Source organism: Sparus aurata, chromosome 5 (assembly GCF_900880675.1).
Source record: "Sparus aurata chromosome 5, fSpaAur1.1, whole genome shotgun sequence".
NCBI lineage: Eukaryota > Metazoa > Chordata > Actinopteri > Spariformes > Sparidae > Sparus > Sparus aurata.
Window position 1 is genome coordinate 22,628,719 of NC_044191.1, and position 16,823 is coordinate 22,645,541.

The following is a 16,823-nucleotide window of genomic DNA, read 5'->3' on the forward strand; positions in this document are numbered from 1 at the left end:
GTGGTAGCCAATAAATCTTTTTGGGTAATCACATTGTATTTATGTGTTTGTGTTAATTTCTGTGTACTGTATTGCCAGCGTTTTTAATGTCCTTGAATCTGAGAGAAGATTAATCATGGTGACAAATAACAATGTTTCTCAATGAATAAATGCTAAATAGAAATATGAAAGGTGAATGACTGGAAATAAAATAACTAAATACTGTTTTAATGCAATGTAAAATGTTAATTTAATGATCAATATCTCAGTATGTCATCACATTTTCTCAACACAGAGAAAAGTCAGAGGGTATTTACCTTTTAATACCTACATTAAACTGTATTCTCTCTCAGATCATTTGGGAGAACTAGGTCTACTCACCTCCTTTGGTGGATTTATGTGTTTGATGTTGTCCTGAATCCAACAATGTTACATTTCGTCTGCTAAATCAGTCTTTGTCTGCTTAATTAAAATGACCCTTCCTGCATAGATTATAAATCGGTGCATTTGTACTTTAATTTCCATTTGATTATGCTGAATGGATGGTCAATTTACATTTGCAAGGACTTCATCTGGCCCCAGTAGACATGTGGTAAGACTGCAGTTTGCTGGCTGCAGCCATGCATTTGAAAAAAGGTGAGACAGAAGCCACAGCATGTACGGCTCTGTTTTTGTGTGCTCTTAAACTCTTTTTATATTAAAAAAAAGGTCTGCTAGCAGCACTGTGAGGCTGTGGAGCTTTGAGCTAATGCTAACTTCTGCATGCTAATGTGCGCTCAGGGTCGATGCTGAAATACCAATGTTGAAGGTATAATGTTATCATGTTCACTGTCTTAGTTTAGTATGTTAGCACAGCAGTAATTGATTAGCACAAAATACATACAAAGAACAACTAAGGCAGATGGGGTTGGTATTAGTTTTGCAAGTTTTCCCATGACAAAGTATTGTGAATTAAAAGTTTGACCTGATGAGGGTACAACATCAATAGGAGGGTCTGCAGAGTGATTTAAATTCATCCTGAGGGAGAAAAGGGTGAATGTGTGTGCTAAATGTCATGGCAATCCATGCAATTGTTATTGAGATCATTGTATTTATTTTACATTTAATGACCTAAACAGCTTTTATAGTGAAATCTTTACAGCTGTGCTAAAGGGCCACAATCCTAAATGCCTGTCCTCTAATGCTCTACATGGATTGATTGATTGTGGTTGCAGCAGTCATTATTATCCCCCATTAACCTACATTTAACAAGCACATAAACATTAACTTGACACCTCTGTTACGGTACAGATCGCTGTGTGCTGACACATGATCTGTATTGATAGAGAAAGTGTGAATGTCCATCAACAACATGTAAAATACGGTATAGTTCTGTATACAAACACTTGTATCTGGACAGATAAACAAGTGATATGAAGCCTTTGAATGTCTTGACATTTTATAATATACTTCTTCACTCACTACAATCAGCGGACACTTGGCTTCACATTTTGATTTATTGTTTTGTGAGGAGATTGTAGCGGGTTATCATTTTTGCATCTGTTTGCTGAAGAGGACACAATTAAGGGTTTTGTGTTGTGCTTCATTACAGCTGTTGGCTTTGAATGAGACTGCACAGTGTGTGTGTGTGTGTGTGTGTGTGTGTGTGTGTGTGTGTGTGTGTGTGTGTGTGTGTGTGTGTGTGTGTGTGTTGGGGTGGTCTAGCGTGCGGCTGCGTGTTGTTCTCTCCCAGCTGGAGGCTGGACAGATGCATCAGGAGAACAGAGGTTGAGCACAGACCACAGAGGACGAATGGGCTGACTGCCAACGCCAGCCGACACAGAAACAATCACGTGCAACGTGAGTATCTTTACTCGGAATGTTCTTTGAATGGTTAAAGATGAGTCACATCATCAACTTGAGAAAATACCGTCCATATTTTCTAGTAGTCTGATGTGCATTTTTTTTGCTGCTTGTACCTTTAAAATCCACTCATCATTCAATGTGGTGTGCTGTTTTTGTTCATATGCAAATGCAGTTCTGATCTAGCTGCTGAGTGCACCTTACATTATTGTTGCATAACATGCGTGTAATAGAAACCAGCAATAAATTTCCATTTACGTCGTATGCAAGCAGTTTACAGTGCTAAATTTAATGGTAGTGATGATAATGAGAGAGATTATTTACAATGTATGTGTATCCTTTGGCCAGTTATTACTGGTTATTGTTACTAGAAGAGATGTAGATGTGATAGAAGACTTATTCATATTCAAGCCTGTGTACTATTAGTAAATACAAATAATGTTTAAAATGACCAAATAACAGTGGCGGTGCTCTAAAAAGAGAACAAATATTGTTCGCTGAACTACTTAAAAGTAAAAGTAGATACATGAAGTTAGTCCTGAATAATGCTTTTTAAATTTGAATTGTAATTAGTAATGCATTAATATGTGCATTACTTTAATGTTGCAGCTGGTAAATGTGAGGGTCTTTTTTGTACTATATAAACTGGTAGCTTGTGATCAATAAAATGTGATAAATAAAGTCATGAATCCATAATAACTAATCAATCATAATCATCATTGATTTGTTGATTATAGTTTGTGTAGTAAACAGTCACGGGAATTATCTAATTGCAGTGAGTAAAAAAATACGGCATTTCCCCCTGAACTGTAGTGTCGTAGAAGTACAGAGAAGCACAAAAAAAGTGAAGTACCTCAAATTATACTGAAGTTAATGAGTAAATGTACATACTAACTTTCCACCACTGCCAGGAAAGAAGTAAAGTAAGGCCAAATTTAAATGCAACAGTGAAATTAAATATAAATAACATTTCTTTCAGTAAGAGAATACGAAAAGAAAAACCTTCAACAAACTGTGTACTACGTCACTACTGCGTCGAAAGAAGAAATTATATATGGAGATTTGTTTTTCAAGAATTTTAACCTTGTCAGATGAAGCATGACCTGCATATACACCATACTGTTTTATCTTCACATTATACTGACAATTACACTGATAACTACGAAATTGACACCTAAAACCATTAAAAAGAAAAATTGTGTTAAAGTGGTGATTCTTATAAGAGAACTTTCACAGCAGCTTTACTGAAAAAGGTGGTTTCCTGTATTTTACAGGCATACTCACTCTGCTCTTGACAGAAAAACACATCTGTATTAATTTCCTGTAAATGTCTGTTAAATTCTAATTTCAGCTTATTTTCATAAACTTTATCCAAACCCAAAAATAATTTCTCCAAGCATCATCGCTGCAGAGAATGTGGTTCAGGTTATAAATCATGACTCCAGATTACTGACCTCTTGCCTCTTGTAGTGATTTCTGCCTTGTTGAAGCAAAGATAAATGTAACAATACTAGCTTTAAGACTGTCACATGGACAGTATAACACAGTGTAATGGATGCAGCGCTGATACAAATTCAGCATCTCCACCTGTGGTTTTATTTATTGAGAGAAGTTAAGTAAATAGAAATAATGGATATTATGCCAATGACAATCTGAAAGAAGATGCCCACAAGTCAGTATGTGGGCTTAGACATCATAATGACATGCTAAACAGTGTAAATGATCTGTTAGGAGCCTCATGAGTCACACAAATACACACCCACAGGCTCTTACCATTATGTGAGTATAACTAGCCACAAGCCTGGCTGGACCAATCAAGCATTTCATTGATGCATAGTTCAACAGTGATTACTTATTGTGGCTACTAATGTCTTTGGTTGTCTTTTTTTTCTTTTTAAAATCTTTTTTTGTCCTCTAAAACCACCATAAATATGAACAGGTGACAAATATAAAGAAAAAAATATGATATTTTTGTCGATAAACCTCAATATTGATGATATCAGGGTATTTTCAGGTATGGTTCCTAGTAATATTATCCACTGCTAATACAATTTAAGAGATGCCGTCTCAGTACAAAAAATAATGTTTACTCATAGATGTTTCTCATTGATAATTTCCAAAAAGTTGAAAATTGTAACATCTAAATGTATTCAAGCATTCAAATCCAGGAGAAGACAACGGTTTTGTTTTATTTCACCAACCCTAAACTTGTTTCAGCACAGCAAGTATGTTTCCATTAATCCTGATTTTGCAGATATTTATAACCAGGAGAAAACATAATAGCATAACCTTGAAAAAATAGCAGCAGACATAATATTAAGTTTTGTGTTTTTTACACAAAAGTAAAAAAAAAAACATTTAAAAAACCTGTCAACTTGTTCTTCTGCAGTAATAAAGCTGTGAATAATTCCCAATAATGTCCAAAAATCTCAAGATGTCATCTTTAAATTGCTTGTGTTATCCACCTTAAAGTCAAAAACATATATTGGGAAAATGATTAAATCTGCACAATCGAGAAGCTTGATGCAAAGACTATTTTAAGTGCACTAGACTGGAAATTTAGCACCAGCAACTGTTGCGTCAATATCTCCAACTCCTAGTATGTGAATAAGGCTAAAACGGATGGGTACGCACAATAATCAGCTTCATAATGTCTGTTTGGTCCCATCTAAAATCATGCTCACACGATACATTTTATCTTTACTGTGCTTCTCTCTGTGCAGCATTCACATTTTTGCAAAGCCCACCGAGCCCTTTAGCCTTCATCATTACAAATTCAGTTTTAACCCTTTAATCATAAATGAGCCTCTTGAGATCAAAACTGTGTCTTTGGCATGTTTCCCTTCAACATCCCCTGATATTTCCTCGTGCAAATGCAGCAATGTATGAGCAAAATTTGTGTCACGCTCAATAAAGGATCAGCCATTACAAGGCCATATTGAGGATCATGAAAGCCTATGTGATCAGACGGGTAAGCTTTCCTTGCAGAGGACCAATAACTGATCTTCATAGTACAAAGCTCCGCAGCCTCTTTTCATGTCACTTTCATTGAGTGGAGGGCCACAGCGCAAGCTCTATAAAGTGGCTGGGCCCATTCAAGGGACTAAATAGGACAAAGCTAAGCTTGCTGCGGTGCCACAGACTCACAACCAAAATAGGAATGAAGTAAAGGGAGAGGGGAGGGGAGGGCGTTAAGAGCAAGAGAGGGAGAGAGGGAGGTTAAATTCATCTGCTGAATACATTTGCTAGAAACTGATCAAAAGTGAATCTATTCAAATGACAGGTTCTGTTCTGTTTGTTGAAATTATGATGTTTTAGTCACAGAGGAATATCTCTGAAACACTTCCACATTCTTCCCATCATCCTGCACACTTCCATCACTTAAAATAAAGCCCAATAAGAGACTCCAGAGAAGAGGATGTTCCCTCTTTTCCCATATGTTCAAATTTCCATGTCATTATTTGTTTTATTGTTGCAAAAATGTGGATTCTTTGCAGATTGCACATTGTTGTGTTACATTTCAAACTTTTTTTTTTAATCCATGCACACTTTCCCAGCTGACATCATGGATGAAGTTGTGTGGTGGTTTCCTCATTCATCCCAGGGAGCTCTGCAATAGGATGCACATCTCTGTCTCCACCTGGATGCTCCCACAGATGACTTCCCAGCTCTGCATACTCATCCTGTCCAACTTGGCAGTCTCATCCCAACTGGGTGAGTCCATTGTTTGTACTTAAATACATCACTTGAGTAAATATAGTGACTGTTTCTAACGTGCATTTCTTATTTACACTGTGTGTTGCAGGTTTGGAGGATGTTTTCTTCGGTCCCCAGGACCAGACAGTCAGACAAGGGGAGGGAGTTTTCTTCCAGTGTGTGTCAGGGGAAAGTTCGCCTCCTGCCAGCATCACCTGGCTCAAAGATGGGACACTGGTCAAAAGGGGTCGACAGATTCAGGTGAGCTTAAGAGTGAACCATGTGACAGCCTATTGGAAGGGCTTCAAACGACACCTCCTTGTTGGAAAAAATGTAAGAAGGGCTAATAAGGAAGATGACTGACACTGCAGCAGTATTGGTTGTAAAGCACAGACTAAAATTGTCAGGTTCAGTGCTCTCCATACCACTTTTGTAATAATTTACAGGCTCACAGACAGAAATTCCTATTTTAGTCATGTCATTGAATTTTGACTCAGAAACCACCGTGGGCAACTGAAATATCCTTACAACTTATGAGTGCCTGACTAGTGAGACTACCATCATTTGTTGGGACACCGGCTTTGTATGATAAACCGTCATTATGGCCTCTCTGCAGTCAGTCAGATTCCCATAGATGTGAACATCAGAGGTCTATCGAGTGGTGTTGTGCTTTGAATGCCGCTGTATGCGAGTCATGTGAAGCTCTAGAATATAGCAAAGTGTATTTAATCTATACTGTAAGAGCAACTATGACGTTGGTTGTTTCAATCAAGGTAAAATTTAATTTTATAGGTAATTTTCCATGTAATGTTTTCCTGTTCAGGGTGAGTATGGAGGTGGTAACCAGAAGAAAACCTCAGGCACTCTGCATCTCTTCAACGTAACATTAGAGGATGATGGGATGTACATTTGTGTCACACACAATGCTTTACTGAACATCAGCAAGAGGAGCAAGCCAGCTAAATTAACTGTGCAGGGTGAGTTGGAGTTTTTATTCTTCAATTCATACTGGCAAATTGTCACTTTATGTCTTACTAGTGCAGTGCCCATAGGAAATATGAATTCCTATAGAAAAGTGGGAGGTTAAGTAGCTTTTTCATGGATGGCCAAATGAGGCTGTGTTTAAAGGTGGGACATCAGGGATATTTAGGTTTGTTGTGAAATCTGATATTCCAGGGTATAATTGGCAGTTTTTTACTATTTTTGATTTTGCCATTATATTTCACCTTAAAAACTATTTACTTGGTGTCATTATTTTCAGCACAAACTCACATGTGTGACTGTACAGTTATTTTTTTATTGTGACATACTGTATTAACACAATGGACCTAAAATCACAAAAAAAACATAAAATCCGAGTAGAAAAAGTTAGATGTCACAAATCTCTCAATCTGTCACAAATCTCTCAACTCTCAATATCGCTGTCTCTATCGCTGTCTCTACACCTACCATCGTTGCCTGTCATTCATCTGCCTCCGTCCCTCCCACAACTTCCCCGTTCCTCAACAACCAAACTTGCTGCTTGGACACTTTCTTGACAAAAGCCCATTTTTACCGTTTCTTCCTGCACCAGACACAAAGCAAACGTGACGGCAATGTTCGCGAAAAAGTGTGGCGGATATTATTTGCCCTAAGTCCTGTTTTGGACGTGCCGGTGCGTCCTGTCCGTCGACTCGGGAGGTGGGCCGTGTGGGTGGCTAGCGGCTAGCTACACACGAACATCCACAGATTCCGATTCCACTTTGTTGTCCGCGCGTCTCCGGATCTCCTCAGACCCAAACAGACTCGGTCTGGACTCGTTTAGTCTCATTAATCCACAACAGTCAATTTAGATGCACAGAACAGAACATGACCGAACCGCCGGCCAAAATCCCGGTCCAGCTAGCACCGCTGCAGGTATGTCGTGGGTTTGAGCCCTGCAGTGATTGGCTCTGGTGCGCACGTGGCTACAGTGTGCAGTGATTGGCTCTGCTGCGCATGTGACTGTGGTGGCTCCGGTGGACAATGCTCGCGGAATTTGTAAAGCATTTATGAAATAATTTATTAACGGTATCATTGCAGTCCAAACAAATCCGATGTCGCACGCCCTTGAACCAAGCAGCAGCCATGTTGAAACTCTCAGGTCAGTCTGATCCTGAGAGAAATGATCCATTGAAAATTTAAACATTTTGATTCTGCTTTTGTGGATCAGAATCAAGATCTGAAATGCTTTTGTTGCACATAGGAGGAATTTGCTGTAGTCTGTAGATGCAAAGCAACAAACAATACTAAAAATACTTAAAAGACATAATAAAAATTTTAAATATAAAAAGCCTGGATATAAATGTAGAGTGTGACCAATTTTAAAGTAGGTTAAGACTGTCCAGATTTATCCAGTAGTGCATAAAGTTTGACCTTTGCCCTGGTGGGTAATATCTCTACCTTGCAGGGGTCCCGAGGAGGCTGCAGATCATCCAGGGTCCTGACAACATCACTGCTGCCATGGGAACAGAGGTCTCCATGCACTGCGATGTCGGTGGCTTCCCTGTTCCCATGGTGCACTGGTTCAAAGACGGCTGCCTCCTGGCGAACTGCTCGGCCTCGTTCAGCCTCCACAACAATGGACAGCTGCTCACATTCAGGTCCAACAACAGAAATATTAATTCCTATTGTTCTTTTTATTTCTGCCGAATTGTAAAGCACTATGCACCATAAAATAGAAAATCCTGCTGATTTTGCTTTTATGTTATATGTTTGTACACAGTTTTATCAGGTAGCGATCCACAAAGTCTGAAGTTTTGATGCTTTCAAAGTGGTTTTATACTTAATTTAAAGTTTTATTTCTGGCTGTGTTTTCAGAAAGGTGACCAAGGAGGATGAGGGCTCATATCACTGTGAAGCATCCAACCATAATGAGTCAATCAAGTCTGAGTCAGCCTTCCTTCTTCCAGCTGGTCTGTATGCCAAACATGTTCAAACTTGATCGTAGTCCGCAAAATATTTCTGGGGTTTCACAGCAAAACACCATTGTAGCCTTCTTCTAAGCAACTGAGGTAAATTGGGACTTTACACAGCGTGAACAGCTTTATTTTCAGGCTCACAGTCCTGCATAATAATATGGAAACACATAAACTAAATCCTAGACAGTCATTTAAATACATGAAAAAGATCTGGAGACCTTTACTGTCAAAATAGGAGACGAAATATACCTGCTCAGGACTTTTAGTTCAGCGGAGAAACTGTGAAAAGCACATACACAGGAACGACACATGTACATTTAAGTGACATTGCGTGTCTCTAGAGATGGACTGGCGCTTCGTCCAGCAGCCCACTAACCTGACGGTGAGGAGAGGAGAAAATGTCACAGTCACCTGCAGGCCTCCATACAGCAAACCAGCTGCTCAGGTGTCCTGGTTCAAAAACAACCACCTGCTCACTCCCACAGCCCACTCAACTGTGCTGCCCAGTGGAGACCTCTTCTTCACCAGGTGTGTGTTGTGTTTAAAAAGTTCATTTACACAGTGGTTTCTTCAGGATATGGACTTTGGTACATTATGTCCATCTTAATTGTAACAAATGGGGCTAACCACCCACAAAAAACCCCAAAAAAAACTATATAAAACCTCTTCAAGTCGTCTTCAATCTTGTGTGTCCTGACATTATTCTCTGCAGTGTCCAGGAGTTTGACAGTGGGAGCTACTTCTGCAGGGCCTCCAACATCCACCTTCAAAGATTTCTCACTTCTCGAAGAGCAGCCCTAACCGTGCAAGGTACAACATTACATTAGATATGACAAACTGTGGCACTGTGGCTTCATCTGTTCAAGCTGTTCGAATTGGGTGAGAATCAAAGAGTAACTTACGATATGATATATTACGAAATATTGAGACTTGGCCTCAGTGATTTGATAATCATTTCCAATCATGAGATGATACAGTATATGCCATATCAATATTTTTTCCCACCCCTTGCATATGTTAATTCTTTCCTTTTCCTGGCAGCCCCTCCATCAGTGAAACTGTGGCCTCAAGTGTTGACGGTGCCCGTGGGTGCTCGGGTGGTGCTGGAATGTCAAGTGTCCGGTCACCCTCTACCCTCCATCAGCTGGGTGAAGAGAGGCCACTCCAAGCAGACAGGGGGCAAAATTGCTTTAGGGTAAGTTGTTGTGGTTTAATAGAAAAAGACTAAAGATTTTAGTCCTGTAAATGAAATGAAGTACTATGACAAATATCTCATAGTACATGACCACTTGTATCTTTCTCACTCAGACTGAGAAACGCAACGCTCGACATCCAGTCAGCCAGGAGCTACGATGAGGGAGTGTATGTGTGTGAGGCATCTAACACACTGGGCCACAGCCACAACACAGCAATGCTGAGAGTTGCTGGTAATTTCTTTTAACACTTAACTTCATTGTGATGTCATGAACTAACTCCTTCTCAAATCAGCAGTTGAGTCCAGCTGAAGAAAATTTACTTTTTGTGGAATAAAGTTTGCAAAATATCATTTGTGGGAAGATTCAACTTGTTGAGAAAAAGTCCAGTACAACACATTTCTCCACTTTAAACAATCATATCACAAAAGTGTATTATATTCTTAATTGGTAAAATTTCAGAATCATAATGTGTAAAAATAGTATACTTACACAGAAACAGACATATAACGAAGACTGAACAAATACGTTTAAGAATGGTAGAGTAAACAATGTTGAATGGATTGACTGTACAATAGCATGCAAAAAGAAAGTAGGTGAATATGTATTCAAATTTAGTGCATTGTAGTGTTAGAAGTAGTGAAAGAAATTAACTCTGGGTGCAGGATTATGTGTGTTATATTCTACACACAAACGATACACATTGTGTAATTTGATGTAGGTGATCATGACACATCAGGGTGCCAAGATGCAGAATATGACTCAACTTTCCTCTTTCCTTCTCCCAGTGAGTCCCATCATAGTGACTTCTGCAGGTCAGGTGAGCTGCAGGATCGGGGCTTCAGCAGTTCTCCCTTGCAAGGCTGTAGGGATTCTGCCCATTACTTACAACTGGACCAAAGGCAGAGCAGAGACACAGTCTCCCATCAGCTTCAATGAGGGCAAACACATTGATGGTGAGTCCAAAGTGAGATTGGAGCTGTTTTTTGCATTTAATTATGATCAAGTTTTTCACCAAGTTCTTATTGGAAGTTGACCAGATGTGAATGCGTTTCAGCCCTCTGTGATTTATGACTTGTTATCTTGTGGCCTGTATAGAGGATGGAGCTCTGCATATCTCCAGCGTGCAGTATTATGATGCAGGAGAATATTACTGTACTGCTGAGAACCGAGCAGGACGACATCAGAGACGTACCATCCTCACTGTCACAGGTACGTCACCATCACCTCATCTAATGATATTTCCTCTTTGATGGTAGTGTGACAAATACAATGCAAATGCTCATATATCGTCTTACTATTATAATGTATTCAGAGTGTGTTTTTGTGTGAGTGTGTGTTTGTGTAGTGCTACAATTATATATCAATTTAACATTTAAAATGACTTTTAAATTTTACAAATAGCATTCTCATGCATGTGCAGTCATTATTGATCCATAGTGAACTACAGTCACTCACTCACTCACTCACTCACACACACACACACACACACACACACACACACACACACACACACACACACTCACACACACACACAGTAAATACCTTGTAAGACAAGAGGCTTCCTTGACCCAAAAATGCACAAGTTTCTTTTCCTGCTGACTGTCTCTCATGCTGTACTTTGTCCTAAGCTGAACACCATCCAGCTGATAGAGGCAGACAGACAAGACTGGTTTTGTCTGCTGTGAGTAACAACGCTGTGAAAATCTCTGCTGTGGCTTGTTTGGCGGCACTGTTTTGCTTTCGAATCAGCGTGTTGACTCTGTTTATGGTTTTTATGTAGTGGTTTCTGTCCAGCGGCTGTGAATAACTTTTGATTGTGCGTGCTCTTTGCAACTTAATATGCAGTGACTTTCCATCACTGCTCTGGTATTTGTGGCCTATCACCTGCTTTGTACTTGTTTTGTGGCTTCTGGTTGTGTCAAGTGTACTGCCTGTCCTGAAACTAAGAGCCTTTCTTTTCCCATCTTCTAGAGTAGCAACACTAGCAAAAAAATACCAGCTTACCAAACCGATGAGTCTGTGGTTGAACAACTTCCGAAGACAACACATCATCCGCGTGTGAAGACACAGCACAACGAAGCCACATGTGTGTACTCTCTTTTTATACCTACAGCCATTATATTTTATTGTAAATAATAATAGGTATAACTGGGCAACAGCAGCATAAAGTCATATAATTATTCAGGTTATAATGAAGTAGTATCACCAGGGTCTCTACACATGAACACAAGCATTGAAAACATTGTTTATGTACACAGCGTTTACTAAAAAGAGAGTTTTTGGACAACTCACATTAGCAGATGTTTCCTCCGCTCGCCGCCGTCCTGCCAGTGAGAAGTGTGGATCTCCGAATGCAACGTAACATGGAGGACAGTTAAGGCGGACTGCTCCTAAAGCTTAGTTTCATGTAAATGCACGGATAATTCATTGTTTTGTCGTTAGCGAACAACTATATTGACCTTGAAGTTGAAAAAGGAGCCTCATATAAGAAACAACACTTAAAATCAAAAGCTGTAAAAGTGATGTGAGATATCGCGTGGATAGTTGTTGCTGGAAGACAGTAGTGGTCCACCTTAACTGTCCTCCAGGTTACGTCGCATTCGGAGAGCGATATTTCTCAGCTACCATGACGGTGGCTAGCATAACAAGCTACTGCTAAGGTGAGTTGTTCAAAAACTTTCTTTTTAGTAAACTCTGTGTACACAAACAATGTTCTCAATGCTCGTGTTCATGTGTAGAGACCCTGGTGATACTACGAGCATAATCTCAGTGAACAAGGCATTAACTTTCTGTCACTATTTCCAGGCTCCTTATCACACTGTGACGGTACAACAAGCAGCACTACCACATCTTCCACATTTCCAAGGGGAGCAGTAGCTGAACTAAAAATGCCACAAGGGTCCCATGGCCGCCTTCTACAGCATCACCTGAATCAGCCAACAACCAAGCCAACCCGGCCGTTAGTCACTCAGATGCAGCCTCCGATGTTACCACCTCCTCCACATCCGAACTTCCAGTCACTTCATCTCCATGCTCACAGCCAGACATTGCCTGTCACTAGCAAAGTGTTGGATACAACTGTTCAGTATGTAATCACTAAGAGTCCGTCTTATTTTACATTAACATCATCACACACACAATTTGAGCATCAAGGAAGTGATGTATTGTTGATAAAGCCTGATTCAAAGGGTTCTAAGATTCATGCTGTGACTCTAGCCAGTCAAATCACAGAGTTTGTCACTGAGACGTCCGTGCCTCAACCAACGTCAAACCCTCCAATGGGTAGGCCCTTTAGCTCTCTCACATTGGATTCGTATTCGCTGACTACAACTCAAAGTCCTGAGATGAACAACTCTGGCTCATCCACTTTGTCTACTGCTTCACAAGAAGACACAACTCAACCTCATCAGCTAGTGTCAAAAAATGAGTTTTACCAATCCTACCATCAGCCAACTTTAACCCAGATTTCTCAAACCAAACTGGAGGACCTTGGTCGACCTCTACAACAGAGAACAGATTCACCAACCCTCTCACAGATATCTCCATCTGTTCATCAACAGTCATTCACTCAAAGGCTTTTCCCAAAGTTCCATCTTGAGCTGCTGACAACACAGCCCTATCTGGCTTCCACACAACCACCTTATTCAGTCACAAAGCCTCAACAGTTCCTCAGCCAACCTTTGCCCACACTGTCTCAACTAACCTCAACCATATCTACACTCCCTCAAAACCAACCTCGGCCATCTCCGACACAACATCCACTGCTCCACGCACAATCTCCTCCACCACAGTCAGAAGCTTTTCCACTCCAACACAGAGAGCCTTCAATCCCAACTCTCCATCCTCCCGATCAGACTTCCGAACCTTCAACATCGGCTCCAGAGATTCGCTTTGTCCATCAGGTCAACATGTCTGATCAGGTTCAACTAAATAACAGCCAGCAAGGGGATACAGTTCAGTCAGTTAAAACCCCCAATGACACAGAGCTTACAGAGTGGCTGAAGCGGAATACATCCCAGTCACCTATGACCAGCAATGATCCAAGGTAGGTAAGACAAAAAGATCGTGGAGTGATGGATATTGTGCTTCGAAGCAGTGAGAACTCACTTGAGTTTGTCCTTTACACTCCAGAGTAACACAGCAGTCTCCATCATGGCTGCCCGTGCTGGAGAAACATGACATCCCCATTGTGGTGGGAGTGGGTGTATCTCTGGCCTTTATCTTCATCACTGTTACCTTCTATTCAGTGGTCCAGAAGAATGAACCTGCACCAACAAGCCGAGCAGGTCAGAGATCCACAGATGAATCAAATGTCACATTTACCTATGTCAAATTTTGCATATTAAGTGGGTTAGGATCACAAATTATAACTGTTTGTGTAATTCTTATTTCCAAACTTCCCCCTTGTTTTTTTTAGTCTGTGTGCTAAGTTATGCTAACCAGCTGCTCATGCTAGCTTCATATTTAATAGAAATTTGAGAGTGGTGTCAATCTTGTCTTCACCAGAAGGCAAATAAAGCGTGTTTACTAAAATGTCAAACTATTCCTTTAGAGCCAATTTACATGTCCTTAACAGCTCAGAGGAATCTAGGGGTCCCCTTACGACACGCTGAACGTCGAGCTGCGGGACGAACATACGAAAACAGGTAAATACACTATTATACATATTAAAACAATGAGTTAGAAAAAGCCTTGCAATGGTCTGTAAGCATCTGTGTGAAAGACACATGAAACCAGAGTGTTGTGTTTCTTGCGCAGAGCTTTTGAAGACGACGACTGTGTGGCTGTGATTGAGCAGAGCCCCAACACATCAGAAACCCGAGCCCGACCTCCGGGGCCGAGCCTGGTCACTGTTCAGATGGAGCCAAAATTTGAGGATCTTCATGATGACACACAACCTGCTCTGGACAACCACTCAGTCACTGTTGAGACCTATCCTGAGCCAATTCTTGACACAAAGGTTTGACAACACATAAATACATGAAAATGACATGGTGAAAATGTATCTGGAAAACTTATATAACTTATTAGGCTTGTTATCTTTTACTTTATCAAATCAGATAAATTGTCACTAAGTTCTCTTCAAGGAGTACATTCTTCACTCTTTCAGATTGATCCCTGCCTGGAGGAGGAGAAGGGCCGCAGCTTGTCCCAGCCCAGCATCCAGCTGCAGTGCACTGAGGACTGGACCAGTAACAGAGGAGACAACCGCAGTCCATGCCAGGATGCTTTGCCTCCTCCATCGTCCTTACCCTCCCGCTCTCCTTCCCCCTCTCCACCGTCCAGGCCTGGGGAGGGCCTGCGCTCCTCATTAACCCTGCAGAGTGCCGAGGCATGTGCAGCACCCATCCACCACAGCCTCAGCATCTCACATGGGAACCCTCCCCTCCTCCTTTCTCACCACGTTTCCTTGGGCCTCACTACAGTTGCAGTGGACGTCCATTTTTACCCTGCAGCCACTGCTTCGATGGCGGTCTGCACCAGTACACATATCAACTCTGTCTCTAATTCCACTTCAGCAGCTACTCCTCTGTTCACTCCTCCATTAGTTAACAGTCAGGATAACGACCAATCAGCTGCCAGATATCCTCAAAGTAAGTAGCTTCAGATTAAGGCATCAAGTCTTAATTGCTGAGCTGCGGAGGTGCTGTTAAGCATATTTTTGGACATTGAACAGAGCCAGGCTTGCTTGTTCCACCTGCTTTCAGTCTTCATGCTAAGCTAGGCTAACTGTCTCCTGGCTCCTGCTCCATACTGAACACACAAGAGTATTGATCATTTCATCTAACTCTAAGAGGAATAGTCACAAAAACGTTGAACTATTTCGCTTATGATTCAGGTCAAACTATGAGGCTAACATTTCCTGTTTTAACATCTACTGTACATCTTTTTGTAAATGTATATGCTATAGCTTTAGCAGAGCACTTTGTTTTACTCCCTGTGTTTATTACATGTTACAGGTCAACTGTAGATCATGATATTTCTGTATACAAGTCTTGCTTTCTACTATATTTACTTTTTGCATTTAAATTTTCTTCTGACTGAAAGTGCGAGAGAGAAGATTTTCACATGTTGTTTTATTTTTATTACTACTTATTTAGGAATCACATGTTCAGCCTGATTCATGTTGTGTTTAAGTACAGTTTGACTCAAATGTCTTGTACAGCATTGATCTCTTTAGTAAAACAGCCAAGGATACTTTACTTTATAACAAAATACAGTGTGTTTTTTTGTTTTTGTGACTGTACACACTGTATTGCAGTGACCTGATAATTCTGATTTCAAGCTACTTGACTGTTAACACCTTTTTCGAAAACCAAAGGAAAGCGAGAGGAGCTGTATCAATAAACATTTAGACATTAAAACCAAAGTCCTTTGTGGTATTTTTGTTTAAGCATCTCAGACTTGCTTGTGAACTTTATACTTCATGTCAAAAATGTTACTGAACTTTATTAAAAGTACAATCTGTTCACATGGTACTCACATGCTGCTGTTTCTCATGGACTACTTATTTAAAACTTTCACAGTATTTTGTTTGGGAACATCTCTGTTGAGCATTTGTTGACAATTACAAGTACCTTAGATTCAACATCCTATTTGAAAGTCAAGGTACTAAATGATTTGAGTACCACTGGTGGAAGATGCTTTAGCTACAACTAGAAAAACAACAACAGAAAAAAATACTTTATTATCAGAAAAGTAAAGAAGCTTAATCAGCAGAATTTACTCAGAGTTGTGAATGAATGCAGGAATGAAGTGTGTATGTTATTTCTGCCACTAGAGGTCCCTCAATCAAAACAAAATACATAAGTAGCATTGGAGTTAAAAATCCTCCTGACTTCCTCACAGACACAGGTGACCAAATGAAACGCAGCATTACCTTGAATGAACTTGTGGATATCTCTGGGTTTGAGCATTTGGGATAATGTAAGTGCACAGAACATTAAATTCACTGGCCTTGTTCTGTGACAATGGAGGATGATGACAATTTTTTCTCAATTCTTCCAGCCTGTCCAATTTAAAAGGCAATTACTGCATCATTTGGAAACTGATTCAATATAGAGTGTATGTAGAGTCAATAGTTTCTCTTTTGGTAGGTTTGATTTTCACAGCAGACATTCTGACTTGTCATATTGGGGCGGGGGGGAAATGGTGTTACTGATAACATTGA

The 16,823-nt window shown here is 40.3% G+C and overlaps 1 protein-coding gene across 2 annotated transcripts; it reads left to right on the top strand.

The window, feature by feature from the left end:
* The first annotated feature begins 1,711 nt into the window (after nt 1-1,711).
* Nucleotides 1,712-16,137, top strand: LOC115581198 (hemicentin-2). Of its 2 annotated transcripts, none has more exons than XM_030416106.1 (19): nt 1,712-1,818; nt 5,379-5,535; nt 5,627-5,778; nt 6,341-6,494; nt 7,946-8,138; nt 8,356-8,450; nt 8,798-8,984; nt 9,169-9,266; nt 9,498-9,651; nt 9,765-9,883; nt 10,438-10,605; nt 10,748-10,861; nt 11,281-11,333; nt 11,624-11,738; nt 12,458-13,697; nt 13,784-13,938; nt 14,205-14,298; nt 14,411-14,612; nt 14,763-16,137. In XM_030416106.1, exons 2-19 carry the CDS (start codon nt 5,391-5,393, stop codon nt 15,252-15,254), a joined length of 3,930 nt encoding a protein of 1,309 aa, XP_030271966.1. In that variant the 5' UTR covers nt 1,712-1,818; nt 5,379-5,390; the 3' UTR covers nt 15,255-16,137. The 2 variants fall into 2 exon arrangements, with proteins under 2 accessions (XP_030271966.1, XP_030271967.1); XM_030416107.1 differs by having other exon boundaries at nt 14,229-14,298.
* Nucleotides 16,138-16,823: the final 686 nt, after the last annotated feature.